The sequence below is a fragment of the Natator depressus genome, chromosome 15 (genome assembly GCF_965152275.1).
Source record: "Natator depressus isolate rNatDep1 chromosome 15, rNatDep2.hap1, whole genome shotgun sequence".
Taxonomy (NCBI): domain Eukaryota; kingdom Metazoa; phylum Chordata; order Testudines; family Cheloniidae; genus Natator; species Natator depressus.
Window position 1 is genome coordinate 12,255,930 of NC_134248.1, and position 19,413 is coordinate 12,275,342.

Genomic DNA, 19,413 nt, shown 5'->3' on the forward strand with positions numbered 1-19,413 from the left:
CCAGTCTAACCTTGAAGGCTGCCAGGAATGTAGAAGAGCAGGGGAGGATTCCAAAGGCATGGGCCTCGATGGAAAAGGCCCTGCCTCCTGCACTCTCCAGATTATGGTCAATTGGGAAAGGCTCACATTGACTTTAAAGGGCTTTGGAGCAGGCCCTGTATAACTGGATGGTGAGCGGTTTCAGTGCAAGAAAGAGATTTCTTTAAATAATCAGGACTCTCATTGTGAAATGATGTGGGGGGAAACTGAGGAAGGAGGAAGATGGCAGGAACTGCATGAAGCAGGGACATAACCTGCACTTGAGTCAGGAGTGGACACAGGCTTAGCCCTAACACACTGTGCAGCTCTGTGCTGGGTGCACAGTGCCCACCTCTGACAGGTAGCTGACGGCGTGTCTCTCTCCCCATTGGCAGCGTTTGTATAACTTGCCGTGCTAACACTGAAATTAATAGAGCAGCACGTACTCCCTCAGGTAGACTTAATCTGGGCTTTAGATGCTGATATGAAAATGTTGGAGCTCACTAGCTAGTAAACAGGCAGCCCATGGAATGTGGGCATCACCAGCAGTCTCCAGGAAAGACTGTGGCTGCGTCCTGCAACATCTAGGGGTGGCTTTTCAAGGTTAGCTCCGAACAAGGAGCATTGCATCAGTACAGCTGAGAGGCTACAATTGTGTGGATCACCGTGGTGACTTTGCATATCCAGAAGAAAAGACCACAGCTTCCACATATTCAGGAGATGGTACAGAGCCAGTTTATGTGTGAGTGGAGCTTGCTAAACAGCTTCTTTACCTGCTAATACACTTGCCCTATCTATGGAAGAGATACAGCGCCCTAGGAGCAGAATCTCCTCTGATTCTGTTTAGCATCTCCACTTCCTCTTCATCCAGCTGAGCAGAATAAAGCCACTGGGATTTGACATGGCAAATATGCATCCCCTTTCCTTGTGATATTTGATCTTGGCTATAGGGAGAGATTAGCCCGCAGTGTGTTTATGGTGTGTGAATCTGAGCTGGGGTAGGGGGCACGAAGGCTGAATCTACATTTAAAATGCGACAGTGGCACAGCTGCAGGGACGCTATCCCCAAACCAAGTGTTATAACCCAGGAAATTCAGAGTTATGGTTAAACTTGAAATAAATCCGATTATATTAAGGTATGGAAATGCACAGTCAAGTTCCCAAGGAACCTTAACTGTCTTGTAGTGACACTATGCATTAACTGTACAAGTATGACGACATATTTTAATCATTTGTGGTTCCAGATGAGATTAAGCTGATTTTTAAAGACCTATTATATATTTTCATATTTTCCCCTTGAGTAAGACAAGTGAGGAGGACAAGGGAAACAATAAGAGCATGCAATTACCTGGCTTTATTATAATAATCCCTTAAAGATCACATTCAGTACCTAAATGTAGGTGTGCTGGGGTGGGGGGCGGTGGTGTGTGTGTATGTGTGTAACTGAGAAGAGGTGAGTGAAGGAAGTTAGAGGGCATGAAGAGAGCAAGAGAGATTGGAAGAGGAGAAGGATCAGGAGATAGGTAGGCTAATGGCTGGCACAGAGAAGGGAGAGGGCACAGGGTAGAGACACAGGTCAGAGGGATGAAGGTAGATGCTGGGGGGAGGCAACGCAGGCTCATCAGATCATTTGGAAAGCAGGCAAAGTGAGATGAGTGTCAATGAACCCACCTCGTGGTGATAGAGGCCAGAGTCCTGTGGTTTGTGGAGTGAATTGAGTAGCAGCAAGGGCTTTTGTAGTCCACCCAGTAGCCCTCCAGGCATCTCACCAGGACGTGGAAGGGAGGGAGGTAGGTAGGCAGGCCTTCTTCTCACCCCTAGAGTCCTGGAGGTAATTGGTGGGGATGTGAATGAGGTGGCATTGGCTACTACTGGATGCTGTGAAGGCTCGTCTCCATGCCTACTGCTGCTCTTCTGAGTGGGCAGGAGTCTGCAATAGGCTGCCCCTTGTATCAGGGAGGAGAGACCCCCAATGGTGATTTGTTTGGGATGATTGGGGACCTCCTGGGACCTGTTGTTTCTTGACAGACTGGCGGGGAGTCTGGGAAGGGGAGGCGGGCAGACCCCACTGCTCACTTCCCCTCTCCCTGGTTGCTGTACCTTTGAGGTACGGAGAGCTGAGTGAGACAAACACTTCCAGCCTGTGACTGGAAAATAAACAAACTGGGTTGAGTCTGAGTGGGATTTAGCAGCGGAACATGCGCTGCCATGTCAGATCCCACTGCCTGACTGTGTGAAGGGGTGCCCTCAGCTACCGGAGACACTGGGCAAGAAACCTGCCTCCTTTTGTCACTTGCTTTCAGCTGCTCTGGATGCTGTTACTGTATCTGCGCTGCTGGCTTTAGCCTCTTCGCTCAACACTCTTTCCGCTCTTCTGGAGAGGACTTCAGAGCTTCACAGTCTGGGCCACGCTGTGCCAGCCTGGGTTCTGAGGGGTCTGAATAACCTAGTTTCCCTAGCACAACCGTCTTTTTAATCACAGGGTGGGAAAAGACAAATCTACTTCGGTTATCAGCATCAGGCCTTCTCTAGTGGTCCCTGAGTACAGGAACATGCTGCTTCCGTTGGTGGGGGTAATCTCCCATGGGGAGTAAAAGCAGAAAGCTCCTCCTGCCCTGGGACAGTGGAAAACTCCGCAAATGAGTTTGCACCCTGTGCCCAGAACAAACAGTAGAGAGAAGAGGTGGGATGGTAATAATAACTATATTTTGTGCTTGTACAGTGCATTCCAGTTTCAGATCTCAGATACTCTGTGAATGCTAATGAATTCAAACTCTTACGAGGAAGGGAGAGAGGGCAATATTAGACCCATTTTAAAGCGGGGAAGCTGAAATACGAGAAGTTAAGTGAATTGTTTAAGGTGACCCAGGAAGCCTGGGGTAGAGCTGAAACTAGAACTTGGCTCTCCTGAGTCCTAGTTCTGTGTCTTGCCTTTTCGTAAAGAGAGAGAGCAGTGTGGGACAGAGTGAGTTCTGGAGGTCAGAGGTGTGGAGACTGTTCCCTAGAGTGCAGGGTAGAGAAGGTACAGTGATTCAATCTAAACTAAATTAGCAGAGAGGCTTGTACCAAAAGATTTCAGAGTCAGCTCCTCCATAAGCAGTAAGTAAGTAGACAGTAAATTATCCAGTGTGGCCATCTGGAATGGAAGAAATATTCCTGCCTCCAGCTCTGCATAGCAGCACAATCTCACCTCTGCATGTGTGTGTGAGAGAGAAAGCAGTCTGATTATGGGTGGGTTGAAGAAACTTTTGAGGGAGAAAGTGCTTTTGCCTAATCAAGGCAGGAAAATGGGATTAGAGCCCTGTATGGAGGCTGATATTCTATTTGGATAATGCCAGTCTGAAACTCTAAATAACAATATTTTGCAAACTTGTCAGGCTAGAAAACTGTACAAGGGCCACATGAAAAAACAGATAGCTTAATTAGAGGCCTTTAGATACCATGGTGATAGATGCTACAGTAAAAGCTTTTTTAACTGGCATGCTGGGGGAACAGGGGGGTGCCAGTAAATTAAAAATGCCAGTTAACTCAGAGGGAAGGGTTTGGAGTGCGGGGTGGGGGGTGTGTGCGCGGGGCAGAGGGGTGTGGGAGGGGCTGCGCGGCACGAGCTCTGGGAGGAAGTTTGGGTCCGGGAGGGGGCTTAGGGCATGGGGTTGGGGCGTGGGAGGGGGCTTAGGATGCCGGATGGGGGGGACGCTCACCTCCAGCAGTTCCCTGTCCCCACCGCTCCTGGCGGAAGCAAGCAGGCACGCCGCCTCTGTCTGCAGATGCGGCCCCTGCAGCTCCCATTGGCCATGGTTCCTGGCCAGTGGGCTGGGAGATGCAGAGTCAGTGCTCGGGGATGGGGGACGGAGGCAGCGTGCCTGCAGAGCCACCTGGCTGCACTTCCGCCAGCAACAGCAGGGATGGGGAGCTGCTTGCAGGAAACTGCTGGAAGTGAGCGCCCCCTGAACCCTTCCTGCACCCCAAGCCCCCTCCCAGACCCAAATCACTCCCAGAGCGCTCCCAGCAGCCCCTCCGGTTTATAGAGTTTGCCGATTGGTGAAGTGCCGGATAAAAGAGACTTTAACTCCCACTGACTTTCCGGATTGGGGTGACCAGATGTCCCAGTTTTATAGAGACAGTCCCAATATTCGGGGCTTTGTCTTATATAGGCTCCTATTACCCCCTACACCCATCCCGATTTTTCACACTTGCTATTTGGTCACCCTATTCCTAATCCAACATACAATTCCCTCCCCAGCAGCCATGTGTCCAGACCAACTCCACTGAGTCACCAGGGGACTCTGGAAGGCCTCTATGCAAAGGCCTCCCTAAAGAACACCTGTTTGCTTTTAATTTTCAGTCCTGTGGTTCTTGCACTGTCTAGCAAACTCCAGGGACTTGGGGAACTTAGGGTAGCACCACAAGGGTGTTGGTGGTTCAAGGCCCCTGAGGCCTATTAAAATAACTTTGTCATGGGCCTGTGAGGACCTACGAGGCCCAGGTCTCAGGCACTGCAGTTATTTAACTGGCTGGTGTTTGGTACAGTACAGAGGTTCACTTCTGCAGTTGGTTTGTTGGGTTTTAAGTGTATCATTTGTATAAATTCCCCAGACACACCCCACCCCTCCCACCGCGAACAAGCCCCTCATCTCTAAAGGTTTATTTTGTGTCTCACACAGAGTGTGCATCCTTTGCTGGAGTGAGTCACAGTTTCTTGGAGATGTAGGGTTGCCACCTGTCCAGGTTTTCCCAGGAGATTGCTGGGTATATTTGGTAGCTGCTTGTCCTCATTACATTGGCAGAACCTAAATAGTGTTGTGGAAAAGAGTCCAACTTAGTCCTATTTGTATTTCAGCCTGTATTTAATGCACGGTCTTAATGCTGGGCTCCTCATACCTCCAAAACAGAAGGGTCTGTCTTCTGTGTGGTATCTCAAGCTGGAGTTATTCACTTCACATGGCATTGTTTGTATTGGGCTCCCCTTGTTACAGTACATGCTGATTTATAGAAATCTTTTTTATTCTTTTGTAATGTATTGTTTTCCCCCCTCAAAAGCTTGTAAAAGAAGGGCAGTAATACTTGGGAGTGGGGAGAGAAATAAGCTGTAGCCCTGCAGCTTCAGGTCCCATGTTCAGTAGCCCTACGGGGACATTTCTGGGCAATTTCAGGTAAATGAAATTGACCCCTGTGCAGAGGATAAATAGGAGAGCTGTGTGCCACTTAAGCTCTATGACTTGGGTCTCTCTTCAGTCAAATAGGCCTTGTGCTGGCTCCCTGCACAGTGGTGTATTTCGCTCATTGGGCACATCTGTATGTGCAGAGTGATCAGAGAGGATTATTAGGCTACAGCAGAGATGTTGGGCAAGGTGTTCAGTGTGTGGCCTTCACACTCCACTTACAGCAGCCTCCTGTCCTCCTCCAGCACAGGATGCAAACAGCAGTTCTCCCATCTGCCTTTTCTGCAGAAGTTCACTCAGTTTTCACCAAATGATGGTTAATTTGACACTTTCTCCCCAGACTTGAGGAATTAATCAGGAATCTAAGGAGGAGGGGTATCCACCAAGGGGTCTTTTGGGGTTGTTTTTTGTTTTTGGCAGAAGGCTGTTCGCTTTGCTCTTAAGATCTTTCTTTCCTAGTCTTCCTGTTGCTGAGAGGTCTGGAGAAACCCTGGATTTCCATCCTAGTGTATGTCAGTTTATGAAGTCTGTATCATTGCTAACGTTCATGGAGGCCTCATCTGTATTGATTGTGCTAAATGGACAAGGTTCATTGCCCTGACCCATCATACTCGTCTTAGGAAAATGAGGCACTGCGAGACATCATCAAGGATTGGCAACCCATGGAGGGCACCCCACAAGAATCTTGCTAGGAATTCTTTAACGCTTTAAAGAACGTGATGCATCAAGCACAAATGCATCAATATTTAACATTTTGCAATACGGGCAAAACCCAGGGATATGAACTGTGATTAAGTAAAGAAGAATTTGTTACGTAACAGAAAAGGTTTTATTTCCCAGAGTTGATAATGAGTGGAATAGGGTGTCCGCTTAACAAGCGGGAGTTTGTTACACTTAAGCCTGGGATGAAGCTGAATCTCGCTATCAATAATTGTGGATTTGCTGAATACTGACAAGGTATGTGTCCTTGTTGGGAGCAGGGAGTGGACTCGGCCTATGCTTATCTCCTTCCCAGTTCTGTTTTTAAGCTAAGCTTTTTCTCTACAGATGCTTCATTCAGTGGAATGCCACCTAGTTATGCCTATGATGCAGACCGTGCCGAAGAACAGCGGCGACACCATGACATGATGCCCTACATTGATGACTCTCCATCCTCCTCACCCCATCTCAGTTCCAAGAGTCGGGGCAGCCGAGATACTCTCTCCTCAGGGTCTTTGGAGTCCACAAAATCAGTGAGTCATTTTTACTCTCTTGAAGCATGGAATCAGCATGGTGTGTGTGTGTGTGCGAGCGAGACTAGCATTGGGCCATGAGCATGAGAAGGAGGACTGAGTGACATGTGATAGTGGTACCTGCTAGGAATGGAGCATTTAAGGTTAAAGTGGCTTTCAAGTGTTAATCCCATGTTTCATGGGTGTGTAACGTGTGTACAAATTTAAGGCCAATTGTTCAGCCTCCTTCCTGTGAGTATGTAACCCTGTTGAATCAGTGAGATTACTCAGTGAATAAGGGCTGCAGAATCAAGCTCTAAATACCAGCTGGTGCTTTTAGAGAAGGTCTAGGACCAAACACAGTAAAAAGACATGCTGAGGGGGTACAAGGTAATTATGATTTGTGACCAAAAAAAAAATGGGGGAGGGAGGAACAGGAGGGGGTTGGAAGGGAGTGAACTATGCTCAGGTAACTCTCAGACTTTGACAAGTAAAGTCAAGTTTTGAAGCTTGGAGGACAACAGGAATTAAAATTGCCAAGCGGTGGTGACGGTGCGTATGAAATAGATGCTTCTCATTTAAAAATGTACTGTGTGCACTCAGTAGCAGCTCATGTGACCCCCTGCAATAGACCTTAGAGCTGACTGGATCCATTGTGCCCATGTGTAAATACTTCCAGGAGGGAGTTTTTTTTACCTTAAAAAAATTAATAATCCCCCTCCCAATAACTATATGGGTAATTAATTCTTGTTCAGTTAAATTTAACTGTTAGCTCAGTGTGACCCACTAGAAACTAAACGCAGCTGCAGACAGCAAGGGTTTTCTTCCAAAGTAATGTTTATAACCAGAAACCAAAATGGGTTACTGACTTAGGCAAAGAGGTGTAATGGAAAATTCCCCGGCCTGGAGTTCCACCCTGTCCCGTGACTCTGGGTGCAGGGCCTGACTTTCCAAAAGGCGTTCCCACCCCCTACCTCAAAGCTGCCAATTTGCAGTCCTTCCCTGAGCACCTGTTCCGGAGGGTAGGTAAAGCTGAGCTGAGTGTAACCCCTCAGGCCCCTGTCCCACTCGCTGTCACTACAGCACTACCGATCAGGAATGGGGCTTCTGTTCATACTTGAGTTCTTGGTTTTCTTTATTCCAGAAATTTAAATATGGGGGGGGAAAAGAGAGCAAAAATGTAACTAGAAAGATGAGAGGGCTGTGACAGAAAATCCCAGCACGGGCATTCCTGGGGCAGCCCTGCCATATCCTGCTGGAGCACCTGGGTCATTTCATTCTGATGGGAAGAGTGCTAACATGCATCAGGGGTGGAGCTCCTTTACTTCCTGGAGTGACCACTTGCTGCAGGTGCTGATGTCAAAGTGGCTTGTTATAAACAGAGTATGGGGAAATCTGCTTGTACCTATTGCTTCATAGATGAGTGGATAGCTGTGTTAATTATGGTTAGTTCTTGTCCAGCACAGTACAATTGCCGAGAGAGGGAGGGGCCCCAGCACTACCTCAAACTCCTGACCTTGAGCTGCAGTTAAAACTTCTGATTACACTGTAAGTAATCTGCAGATATTAGTGCCAGCACATGTGAGGAAGTGTCAGCCACAGGGATTACAAGGTTAATTTCAACCCTGTTACAATATTTTACAGCCACATTAATTCCCTCGTTACTGCAAGTTGCAAAACCACTTGTCATCATGGTTGCGCTTGCAGCTGCTTTGGAGAAGGTGTCACTGTAACAAAGTATAAAGTGCCCAACGTGGTGCACTGGAGCAAGCGCACAAAACATATTCGACCAGAAGCTGTAAAGCTGTAACATGAACCTCCTGTATTTCCTTTCCCACAGTCGCTGAAACCCAGAAGATGGTGTGTAAATAGAAACTTTCTCCTCTATAAGTAGCTTTGTTCTTCTGCCTGATTCAGTCACTGGTGTCTAGGGTGACTTTTCCAAATTCTCCAGTCCCCCCAGTTTCTCTCACTGGTTCTCAGTCCCATTCTCCTTGTCCAGCCACTAACAGCCTCCCCTACCTATCCCCCACTCCCAGTCTCCTTACCCAGCCCATCGCAATCTCCCCTCCTTCTCCCCCAGCTTTCAGTCCTAGTCTTCTTGCCTATCAAGTTCCAGACTCCAACACCCCCCTCCCCCACAATTCTCAGTTTATTTACCCATCCAGTTCAGTCTCCACTCTCCCCCAGTTTCCAGTCACAGGTGGGGGGTTTTCTCCCGCCACCCTCCAGTGGCAGTGTCTCCAGGCTCCTTGGCCCAAACTACTCCTTTCCATACCCCCAGCCCCATGATCTGTCTCATTATATTGGAGTCAGGTGGCTTCCTCCTCCACGCCCCTGAGAACCTGCAGCGGGAGAGAGCACAGAAGAGACAGACGCCCTGTTTTCAGTACCAGTGCCCAGCCCCACCCTAGCCCAGAGCAACTGTGAGGAGATGGACTGTGCCTGCATAGTTCTGTCACACGTAGGAGCTGTGGGGACTGGAAATGGAGCGTGCTTAGTTTCTGTGAGGAGATGGTGCACACACTGTTTGGCCTGCAGTAGAGGCGTGAGGAATTAGAGCGTGTTCTTTGTGTATAGAATCTTTGGAGATTTTTGCTGCTAAACTCTAAGAAATCTCTACTGGCAGGTGCGAACTGAGATTTTTTTCAAAGGCCAAATTTGGGAGGATTTTGACAGGAACAGCACAAGGCATATCCCTGACGCAAAGACCACCTCCTTGCCCAAATTTCAAGTCCCTGCTCCTGAACATCGAGTACCCGAGCTTCTCAAAAGAAAAGCTTACCAGACTCTTTTTTAACATTGCCAAGCAATGTGGTTTTTTTCCTAGCCTCATTCTTGGAAACTGCTGAATCATTTTGTCTGAAACTTTTTGGAAATGTTCAGCCTGAGACATACAGGTGTTAGGAAAATTTCAGCCCAAATAGTTGAAGTTTGGCAAAGTTGAAAACAGGATGTAATAATATGAAGTGTGGGGCAACCTTAATAATAGACAGTTCTGCCAGCCTTGCCTATAATGTAGAGGTTACATTTGTATTTGGGAGTAGGAACTGGAGTTAGTAGCTGGGAGTAGGTCAGCATAAAAGGAGCTTACCTCTGGGTATATAAGAGTGTTGGGGCAGCCAGTGGCACATGTCACTAAAGGAGAGTTCTGACAGCTTGGGATTCAAACTGGGGGCTTGTTGCTGGAAAGAAGGGTACAGGAAGGGATAGAGCTCAGAGCAGGTCAGAATAGGGTGGGGGAGTTCCCCAGTCTTGGTGGTGGCTACTGGGGGGCTTGTTATGATGGAGCGAGTGTTGCATCCTCTTGAGGTGAGGGAAGAAAGCAAGGGGAAGAGAAGAGGGACAAGAGGAGAAATCTATCCACAAGAACTTCCTGTCCCCAAGCAGCGCCCTAGCCAGACGCATGCAGTATGTGGAGCTGCGTTGGGTCACGTCCCTGGTGTTCCCCATCTGAACTGCTCCAGCAATGCAGGGATGTAATGACAATGTGGGGTTGAGGGCAGGCATGCTGCCCCCGGAAAAATTACAAATATCCATTTCTTGCATGTTTAGATCAGTTTTATTCCAAATCCAATCTTTTGGATTATTTCTCTCTCCCTCTTCCCTTACAAGGGGTGGGAGTGTCAGAACTGGCCTCCTTTCCCTGTAGAAGGAGGAAGCTGGGTTGTGAATGGGGACTTCGGCTGGGATGCCCCCTCTTCCCTGGTCTGGTTCAGCTGTGCTAACACCCACTTGCAGGGAAAGACCTAGAGGCTCCCTAGCCAGCAGAGGCATCACTAGGCATAAACAGACTAAGCAATTGCTTAGGACCCCGAACAGTTCAAGGGGGACCCCCTATTCACTTTTTATTATGTGTTGGGGAGGGGGAAATATTTCTGCTTAGGGCCCCCAATGGGCTAGCAATGCCTCTGCTACACAGGCTCCAGCTCCCCCTGCTGCTCCCGCTGACAACCAGAGAGGAGCAGCAGCTCTGGGGGAGCAGATTTCCTCCAGAGCAGGGGGAGTTCTCCCTTTGCTTTAGCCAAGTAGGGGGAGCTAGACTTTAATCCCTGGATAGAGTGCTGTCAGCTTCAGCCCACCTATGGTAATTTCCCCTGGCACCAGCTTTTAGATCCCTTTTTCTCCACTGGTGCCTACATCTCTGCGGTTCCTCTGCTGGGCACCTGTGTCAGCCTGCTCTTGTAACCGTCTGTGCTCTTTGGGGAGTCCAGAACGTCCCTCAGACCTGCAGACAGTGCTGCCCCGTCAGTCCGTTTTGCTTGCTCTGGATCCATCACACTACCTCCCATTCAGTCTGCTACCCCGTCTTTCATTTGTGCACTGAGCCTTTAGGTTCTCAGGTCCTCCCACCTGTCTCAAAGTGCCTAGCACTGTTGTTGCTCTGCAAATAATAAATGGTAAGCAGAGGGCCTGGATTCAGGCCTTAGCAGGGTAAAAAATCCCCATCCCAAAGTGTTTAAAGTCTTGCCCCTCTGTGAATGCTTAGGGACCTTAAATAGTCTTTAAACTATACAGATTACTTTTTTTTTTAATTAGTCTTTGTTCTCCTCCTGCTTTGTGATTCATCAATCCTGAGCTCAAGCAGGAAGCAGAGGGTTTTAAATTCCCCAGAGCCTGGTGAAGGTGAGTGCTAGGAAGAACACTGAAGTTACTGTGTAAGGCTACGCATCTGTGTTTAAATCACCCAGAACTTTGACTGTTCCTGCCAATATAACCAGGGCTGGAGTTCTGGAAACTAGTAGCGTCAAGAGTTGGAACTCCCTTTTATAAAGCTGGCCTCTGACTGGTGTGACAAGCTCTGCCTCCCATGCTTACAAAAGTCCTTTATTGCAAATTACCAAAGCAGACGCTCTCTGGGTGACAGTCACTGGAAGGATGACCTGCACCAGCCTAGCTGGCGCTTCCTGGGAGTCAGAGAATATCCTCCAGCAATGTGAGGGAGTGGGGGGCAAGCTACCCCACCTGATCTGCTCCCAACTGTTGACTCCACTTCCCACTGTGGCACCCCTGGGGCAAAACACACCAGTTTTTTTTTCCCTACAGGCCTTGTTCCATGTTGGAGGGGAGGGGAGAGGAGGGGACAGGCAGGGCACCTCCTACTCAGGTTTGCTCATGGAGCTGACAGGATCTGTCAGGGAAGAAAAAGCAAGGTGACTTCTGAAACTGCATTAACACCTCAGAGGATCTTGTCCCCAGCGCAGCCCTATGGCTTTGCTCTGCCTCTGTCTGCACATCTTTCCCCAGCACCTCCAAATCTGCCCCCTCCCGCTTTCTCCCTGTTTCATTCTGTCATTTCCCCTCAGACGTTCTCGTTCCGTCTCCTTCCCAGTTTTGTTTGTGATCTCTCTCCTGTCTTCGCTTTCTGTTGTCCCATCCATCCCCCACACTCTCTTTCTCTCCTATTCTTTCTTTCTCTTTGCTGTTTAATGGCTTTGCCTGGATGTACAAGCCCTTCCTGAGGATAGCTGGCACACACAGCATTGATGTTATAAATAATGTTGGCTCCTCTCCCTGCTCCCACCCAGCCCTCCTTGCATGAAACAGGGCTGGCCTGGTTACAGAATGCTTCCCTGTTTAACATCTCCCAGACAATGAGACACCCCCAGCCTATTAAACAGAAGCCTCCAAAGATATTTACATTTTAAAAACCATACTTAATAATTTTTCCCTTTGAAGGCTGCCAGCCTCTCTCTGAGACTCAGAGCCATCCTTACTGGAAACTTCTCCTTTGAACATGCTAATTGCGTGGTTTCTGAAAACACTCTACCAAAGGGTGGGGAGAGATTTTAAGATCCCTTTAATACACCCACTCAGAGGCAACATTCCCCTTCACAGGGAGATGCCAGCTGGGACTACTTTGTAAAATCTTATTCATCGTGTTTCCAGATTCTTAATTCGTACGCTCCCAACCTTCACAATAAAACGATTATTGCTGTTAATTTAAACAACAGCCAGAAAACCCCGAGTCCTTTAAATAGATTTGGGAAGAGCTGTATCTGTCTAATCCTTGGGGCTGGTGAATCCCAGGCTTGCAGTAATTGAATATAACACACAGTGCCAACCTGGTTAGTAAACTAAAGTACTTAGACTGACAAGTTGTAAACACATTCAAAACCGCCCTGGCCCTGGGCCAGCATACGCAGGGTGTATAACATCCAGCACTTTCAACCACTCAGACTGGCCTGGGTTCAGGTTGCAGGATTGCGCCAATGGCAGTGACTCAACATATCAGCTTTGAAATCCCCAGGAGAGCTTGATGCACAGTCCAGCTGTGGAGGAAACACCAGCCTGTGAATAGCGCTGCTGGCGGACGATGCTCCTGAAGCTCTTGTTCTAATCAGTGCTCCCTCTCCCTCCTCCATGTTCTGCCTGCAGCTCATGGAGGGCAGGAGCAGAGAGCACTGATTACAAGCTTGTTCAGAGCTTCACAGAGAGCGCTCCCACGACTGACAGATGGGCTCTGGCTGCTGCCAGGAGATGCTCTTACAAGATACACTTATTTTTAAATTTGTGGAGGAGGGTAGCTGAGGGGTGGGGGGAAGAGGGTTAGAAGGGAGGAAAGGGCTCGGGGAGGGTGCTGAGGAAAAGGGGGAGGGATAGAATCAGGATGCTTGTTGGACACCTACAGGTGAAAAATGGGCCAAGCCAGCATTAGAGGAAGCCCAGCATCCACCTCTCCCCAGGCCAGGCAGGGAGTACATTGCTTTCCGCCATGTGCTGCTCCTGCACCCGACTGAGGACTCCCCATCTTTGGCAGCACTTTCATCTTGTAGGAGTGCTGCTGCTTGGCCGGTGTGAATTTGGTAAATGCAGGGCCTACTCCCCACCCTCCTCTGCAACAGCTGGGTGTGCTCAGACTCAGAGTTCCTGCTCCCTGTGAGTGGAGGTGAGGGAAGGCGTTCCTAGTCCTAGCAGATTCTCCTCTCCCCCATGTGTGGCAAGGGGGCTGTTCTTCCATGCCTCTGTGCTGGGCATTCCACTTCTTTCTCTACCTGGACTGCAGAAGCAAGGCAAGGAGTGAAGCTCTGGTCCCAAGGGCACTACCCTCATTTGTTAGATGCACCAGGCGGAGCAGAGAGTGCTCTTGGAATTGGTGTGCACCTCCCTGCTCTGCCTCTTTGCTTCAGTGGGGGAGAGAGGCGTGGCCTCCTTGCCCACGCCTGCTCACCACTTTGACTCACCACTGATGAGAGGGTGAGACCATTTCCAGTTCTGCAGATGGGAAAGGAGACAGCAGTTGGATGATCAAAACTAACTCCCTGTTCCTGCACCAGCTGAAGTCTGGTGCCAAATTCCCTGTGACTTTCCTGGGCCCAGAGTACATTTCCCTGAGCGGGATATAAAGAGTGGAGGATGCAGTCCCCCTTGGAGGGTGAAGAGGCACTGGTGCTGGATCCTGATTCGCTTCTGGTGGCGAGAGCTGCCCACTCAGTAAGGTACTAGATAAAAGTGTCAAAACAGGGCGTCCTCAGCAGGAAATGTGCACTGGATAATCAGTTCTCTGGAGGGGAGCGCTGAGCAGCAGCACAACCCAGACAGAAGAAACATGGTGTCTTATTGATCCCTGACAGCAGCAGGCGCAGCAGCAGCAGATCATCTGAATGAGCTCTAGGAATCTGTGTGTAAATGTCAGATACTGCCTTGGAAACCTTTAATGTGCTCTGTGGCTGTAGGTTCAACTCCCCTGGGGTTTCCTGATGCAGCTGCTGCACTGCAGCCGAGGTAGCCAGGCCACTTGGGCTGGATAGAACTGAAAGGGGACAAGAATCTTCCAGCATCACACTTGAAGCTGGTTACATAAAAGGGATTAAAAACCATTCCAAAGACTTTCAGAGGTGACCTCTCCATCTGATGTCTTTGGGGAGGCCAGCCACGGCAGAGCCCTGGGAGAGATGTCTGAACCTCTGAGGAGTAAATCTTTTTTAAAATATATATTTATAATATATATAAGAAATTATATGTATTTGCTAATTTTCATATGTATATAAGAAATTTTAACAATCAAACCGGAAACTTCCATCTTTACCATCGGAGAATACGCAGTAGGGATTGTTAGAAATCAGAGCCTATTCCTATGAATGGGAAAACAGGGGCTTCTAGAGCTGGAAGGGAAACTCTGCGTGACAGTAAATCTATAGGAATATTTTTGGGGTTAATTTAAAAGAGATTTAAAGAACTCATCAGAATCCGACTGTCTCTGTCTATACAAAATTCATTATATCGCTCCTGTTCCACGACTTTGCAATTCCGTGCTTACAGATCACGCCTGGTTTCTCACAGTCCTACACTCTGTCATCAGGCTGGGCCTGCTAATGAGAATTACAGTGCCATATCAATAAGGTGCCAATCACACCATTTGCAGCAGGAGGGAGGTTGAAGCGGTGATGGGATTTGAACGTTTTTTGTGAAGTTACTTGTAAACATTGCAACAAATCCTTGGCCATCCAGGAGCTTCATGCTTGGCCTTATATTGCAGATCTGGGCCACTGGGCATTTCGCAGATACAGCCAGGAGAGGCCTCTGATCATTCAAATGACCTGACCCTTTCCCCTTGAGTTGAAGAAAATCTGCTAAAAGTTTTAGACCTATGTTTTTGTTGTGTGTTTGTACTGTGCCTAGCCCAGTGGAGCTGTGGTCCAGGGTAGGGCTCCTAGGCATTCCTGTTACATGAGAGATAAATAATAATCATAAATAGTTGAGCAGTTCTGATTCTGTGTCCAGCTCAGTATAGTATTTAAGATGCTGTGCCTAATCACTGGTGTGTTTTCCTTGAAGCTTAAACTGTTTGCTGGATTACAAATTCCTGAGCTCCTCAGAAACTCCCTTTCAAGATGACAAAATACATTGTTTCTCTAAGAATTTCACTGAAAGGAGGATGCAAACTCAAGTGCTTTCCTCTTCCATATCTTAGCTGGCTTATGTATAGTTTTTACCAGTTTCTTTAGAGCAGCTTCCATCTGCCGTTTCCTTTCACGAGGTGCTGCAGTATTTGACACATTGCAGAACTACCAGAGAGGAGCCATTTTAAGGTCTTTCACTCTCAAAAAGTGCTTACACAATTTAATAAACGTGCTAAAAAATATTGTAAGTGTCGCTGAGCATCCCTCTTTCTCGGAGTTGCATATGGGCTCAAAACAACCTCATAATAGGACTGTTGCTGCAAACTTTACGATGGAGAGGCTACCCCCTCTCCATAATAAATCACACGTATCTCCAGAGCCCAAAACGAGGGTCTCCCAGCTAAAGGAGAGCTCTGTTAGATTTCAGATATGGAAAGACTGACATGAGGCCAATAGCATGCAGCCTGCTGTCATATTCACATCGATCGCAGTCCTGTTCCCACTGACATGAACAGCCCAAACCCTTCTAATACTAAGTGGGGCGGGACTGATCCCCAAACTATCCATGCACAACCACCATAATGACTCTTCTAAACTACTCTCCTGTTTTCAAGGAGATTTGACTGTATGAGTGCTTGAGAGGGTTGTAAGAAGCTGTGTTTTGCGTTCGAGGGAGACCAAGAAATGTATAATAGAATTTCAAATAGATGGACATTTCTAATGACCTGTATTGTAACCACTGGACACTTTTTCTTCAAACTTTGCAGAATGGCTCCCCTTTACCTTTGAGATAAAATCTGGCTGTTTTCAGGCCAAACAAAGTTTCCAAGCCACAGGTTTATTGAGTTGCTAAAATGGGGTTTTATAGTAGACACAGCAACGGTGAAGAGGTTACCTCTAGAACAGAGTAAACCATTGATTTTTTTTGATTCGGTGTCAACAATTGAAAAAAACCAATAGAATTTTCTGGGGTTTTCTCACGCTGATGAAAAACTTAAAAAATATGAATGAAATGACATTTTGAAGTGAAGTGTTTTGGTTTTTTTCCCCTCATTTTTTATTTGGCTGAAAATATTTGCCGAATTTGCAGTTAGTTTTGGTTGCCCCCAAACTGCATGTTTTGATGAATTTATTATACATCACAAAAATGTTGCCCAGCTCTAGTTGCCAGCTCTCCATAATATCTATCTCTAGCCTTTATTTTTACTCACATGACTCTGAATTCTTTTTTTCTGTCTTTCTCTTGTCTTTGCATTTTCTCTTTTGGGTTGTCTCTGTGAAAATACTAATATTGCATGTAATCCAGAGAAGAAAAACCCATTTAGAGAATCAGCACTGAGATCCCAAGTAGTGCAGATTATCCTACCCTCAAAATAGACCTGTTAAAAGAATAACAACTGGTGCAAATTGGTACCTGAGAACTATCTTAACAAATGGCAGAAAAGAAACAAGCAGTCATCTTGTGGAAACCCCAGGCTACTGGGGTGGGGAGGGGTGTCCAAGTGACACACACAATTAAGTCAAGCTCATGGAGAATTATCATTACGTTTCTAAGATACTGGGTAAATAAACTGTGTATATTATTTTTATCTCTGTTCATGTGTCCAGAAGCTGAGTGATGGTCACATTCTTTATTACTCTGTACCTAAATACAATAAATTTAGTTTGTCCTGAGGTCATATTTTCTATGCTGAATAATGCTCCCCAATCCTATCCTTTCATCTTCTTTCTCTGTAGAGTGAGCCAGACTTGGAGAAGGGCTTGGAGATGAGAAAATGGGTCCTGTCTGGAATCCTAGCCAGTGAGGAAACCTACCTGAGCCACCTAGAGGCTCTGCTGCTGGTAAGCACCTGTCACAGACACCAGATTTAATGATAATATTCACATTTCCAGAGCAACTTTCATCCAAAGATTTCCAAGAGCTTCACAAACACTGACTGTCTCTCAGTGACCTGGTGAAGTGTAGATAATTGTTATCCCCAGCTTGCAGGTGGAGAAATGGAGGCATAGAAAAGCAAAGTGACTTGTCCTAGGTTACACAAGGAGTCATTGGCAGAGCTCGGAATAGAATCCAGGAGCCCTGACTTCTAGTCCTCCTCTTTTAACTACTACACCTGCTGTCCCGCAGCTAGTGGAAGAGATTAAGGGGACAAAACAAGGGGCACAGGGACTGTAATTTCAGCATTCGTGTCCTGGGAAAATCTGTGAACTGGGAGTTGCTTAACTGCCCCAACGAGAGAATTGGTACAGTCTAGTGTTCAGAGAGTCACTGAAGTGTCAGTGGGAACATCACTTAACAGGCTAGGAAGGAGGCATTAGAACATGACAAAGACAGGTTTACTTGGTGCGTGTAGTAACAATCTCCTTGATTCTACTTTTAGCCCATGAAGCCTTTGAAAGCTGCTGCCACCACTTCTCAGCCTGTACTGACCAGTCAGCAGATTGAGACTATTTTCTTCAAAGTGCCTGAGCTGTATGAGATCCACAAAGAGTTCTATGATGGGCTCTTTCCCCGAGTCCAGCAGTGGAGTCACCAGCAGCGTGTCGGAGACCTCTTCCAGAAACTGGTGAGTAAGCTGCCACCACCAACGCTCCTTTAACCTCAGTGCAGGTTAAATAGGCGTGTCTTCCAGGTGTGTCTGAGACTCACATTCGTTCCTTTGCATGGCTCTGGTGTGTGGAGGTCCATGCCTGGATGAGGTGGTAGAATTCTAAATTCATTTTTCCACTGTGGTGTGGTCATAACTAGGCTGGCAGTTTTCTGTTCTGCACTTAGAGGCTACATCATGACCCCACCAATATTACAAAAACAGTCAGTCTTCCAGAAGACTTTAGAGCTCTCCACAAAGCCTGCAGTGTGTCACTTGCTGATCATTCAGTTACCAAGGCAGCTGGCATGGCAACCTGACATCTGAGAGAGAGAGAGAGTGTCGGAGCCCTTCGGGGGGACACAGCATAGAGTTCAGTTTCATATTTCACTTCTTGTATAAAATATCCCGTGACACTCTATAGGAGTGAATTAGATGCTAGTGGTGCATTGTCTGTGCAATTACTCGGTATAATTCGTACGCTGCCTTGGAGGTTGGAACCATTGTGGTGGAGGACTTCCAAGCAGCTCTCAGAACCCTAAAGTTCTTCCCTATATTTCTGTCCTCAAATGTCCTGTGTCAGACCTGACCATCCAGCCTCTGTTTGAACACAATTTCCTTTGGAGCCTGCCAGTCCTGTTCCAGAGCAAGCTACAGGGATTACTACAGAGGGACAGGAAGTGTGTTCTCTCATCCTAAAGACTTAATACTATTATTTATTACTTGTGTTGTGATAGCACCTAGGAGCCCCAGTCACAGACCCTGACCACATTGCTCTGTACAAATGGAGAACCAAATCATGATCTGCTGCATCCACATCCCCTGCTGACCCCCTAAGCACAAATGGCAGTGCATTTCACGAGCATTTGCAAAATTCTAATGAAAACTTACTAGCCCAGGCACAAAATCCATGTGCCCAGCCTGACCGTGCCACTGATGATATTGATAAAACGAATGAGATTTTACTCCACCACCAGTAGACCCTTGCTTCCCCTGTATTAACAGACACATAACACTCTGCCAGCTCTGCACTAGACTGCCAGACCAGCTGCTAGGACCTTGGTGGTGTTTCTTCTTCCTTGAGCCGTTCCTGCTGTCTGTGCTCACCTGTCACAATTCTGGGCGTAGTAGGGAGAGGCAGCCTCATGGGGAATAACCATGTTCCTTCGCTATAACCATGGCCAAGGTCAAAGCTACAGGTAGCTGCTTAGGTTATGCACACAGAAGGCCCCTTATTAGGAATTAACATCTCAAATCCTTTCTTTGGCCTGGTCTGCACTACTGGGTTAGGTTGAATTTAGCCGCGTTAGGTCGATTTAAAAATGACTGCATCCACGCAACCAACCCCGTTCCGTTGACCTAAAGGGCTCTTAAAATCGACTTCTGTACTCCTCCCCGACAAGGGGAATAGCGCTAAAATCGACTTGCTGGGTCAAATTTGGGGTAGTGCGGATGCAAATCGATGGTATTGGCCTCCAGGAGCTATTCCAGAGTGCTCCATTGTGACCGCTCTGGACAGCACTTTGAACTCCGATGCACTAGCCAGGTACACAGGAAAAGCCCCGGGAACTTTTGAATTTCATTTCCTGTT

At 47.5% G+C, this 19,413-nt stretch overlaps 1 protein-coding gene across 1 annotated transcript in view; it reads left to right on the forward strand.

The window, feature by feature from the left end:
• Positions 1 to 19,413, forward strand: part of BCR (BCR activator of RhoGEF and GTPase) — a 130,253-nt gene that overhangs the window by 51,356 nt on the left and 59,484 nt on the right. The window contains exons 2-4 of the mRNA XM_074972824.1: positions 6,228 to 6,412; positions 16,972 to 17,076; positions 17,616 to 17,801. Of these exons, the coding sequence (XP_074828925.1) occupies positions 6,228 to 6,412; positions 16,972 to 17,076; positions 17,616 to 17,801 (476 nt within the window). The remainder of the gene's footprint in view (positions 1 to 6,227; positions 6,413 to 16,971; positions 17,077 to 17,615; positions 17,802 to 19,413) is intronic.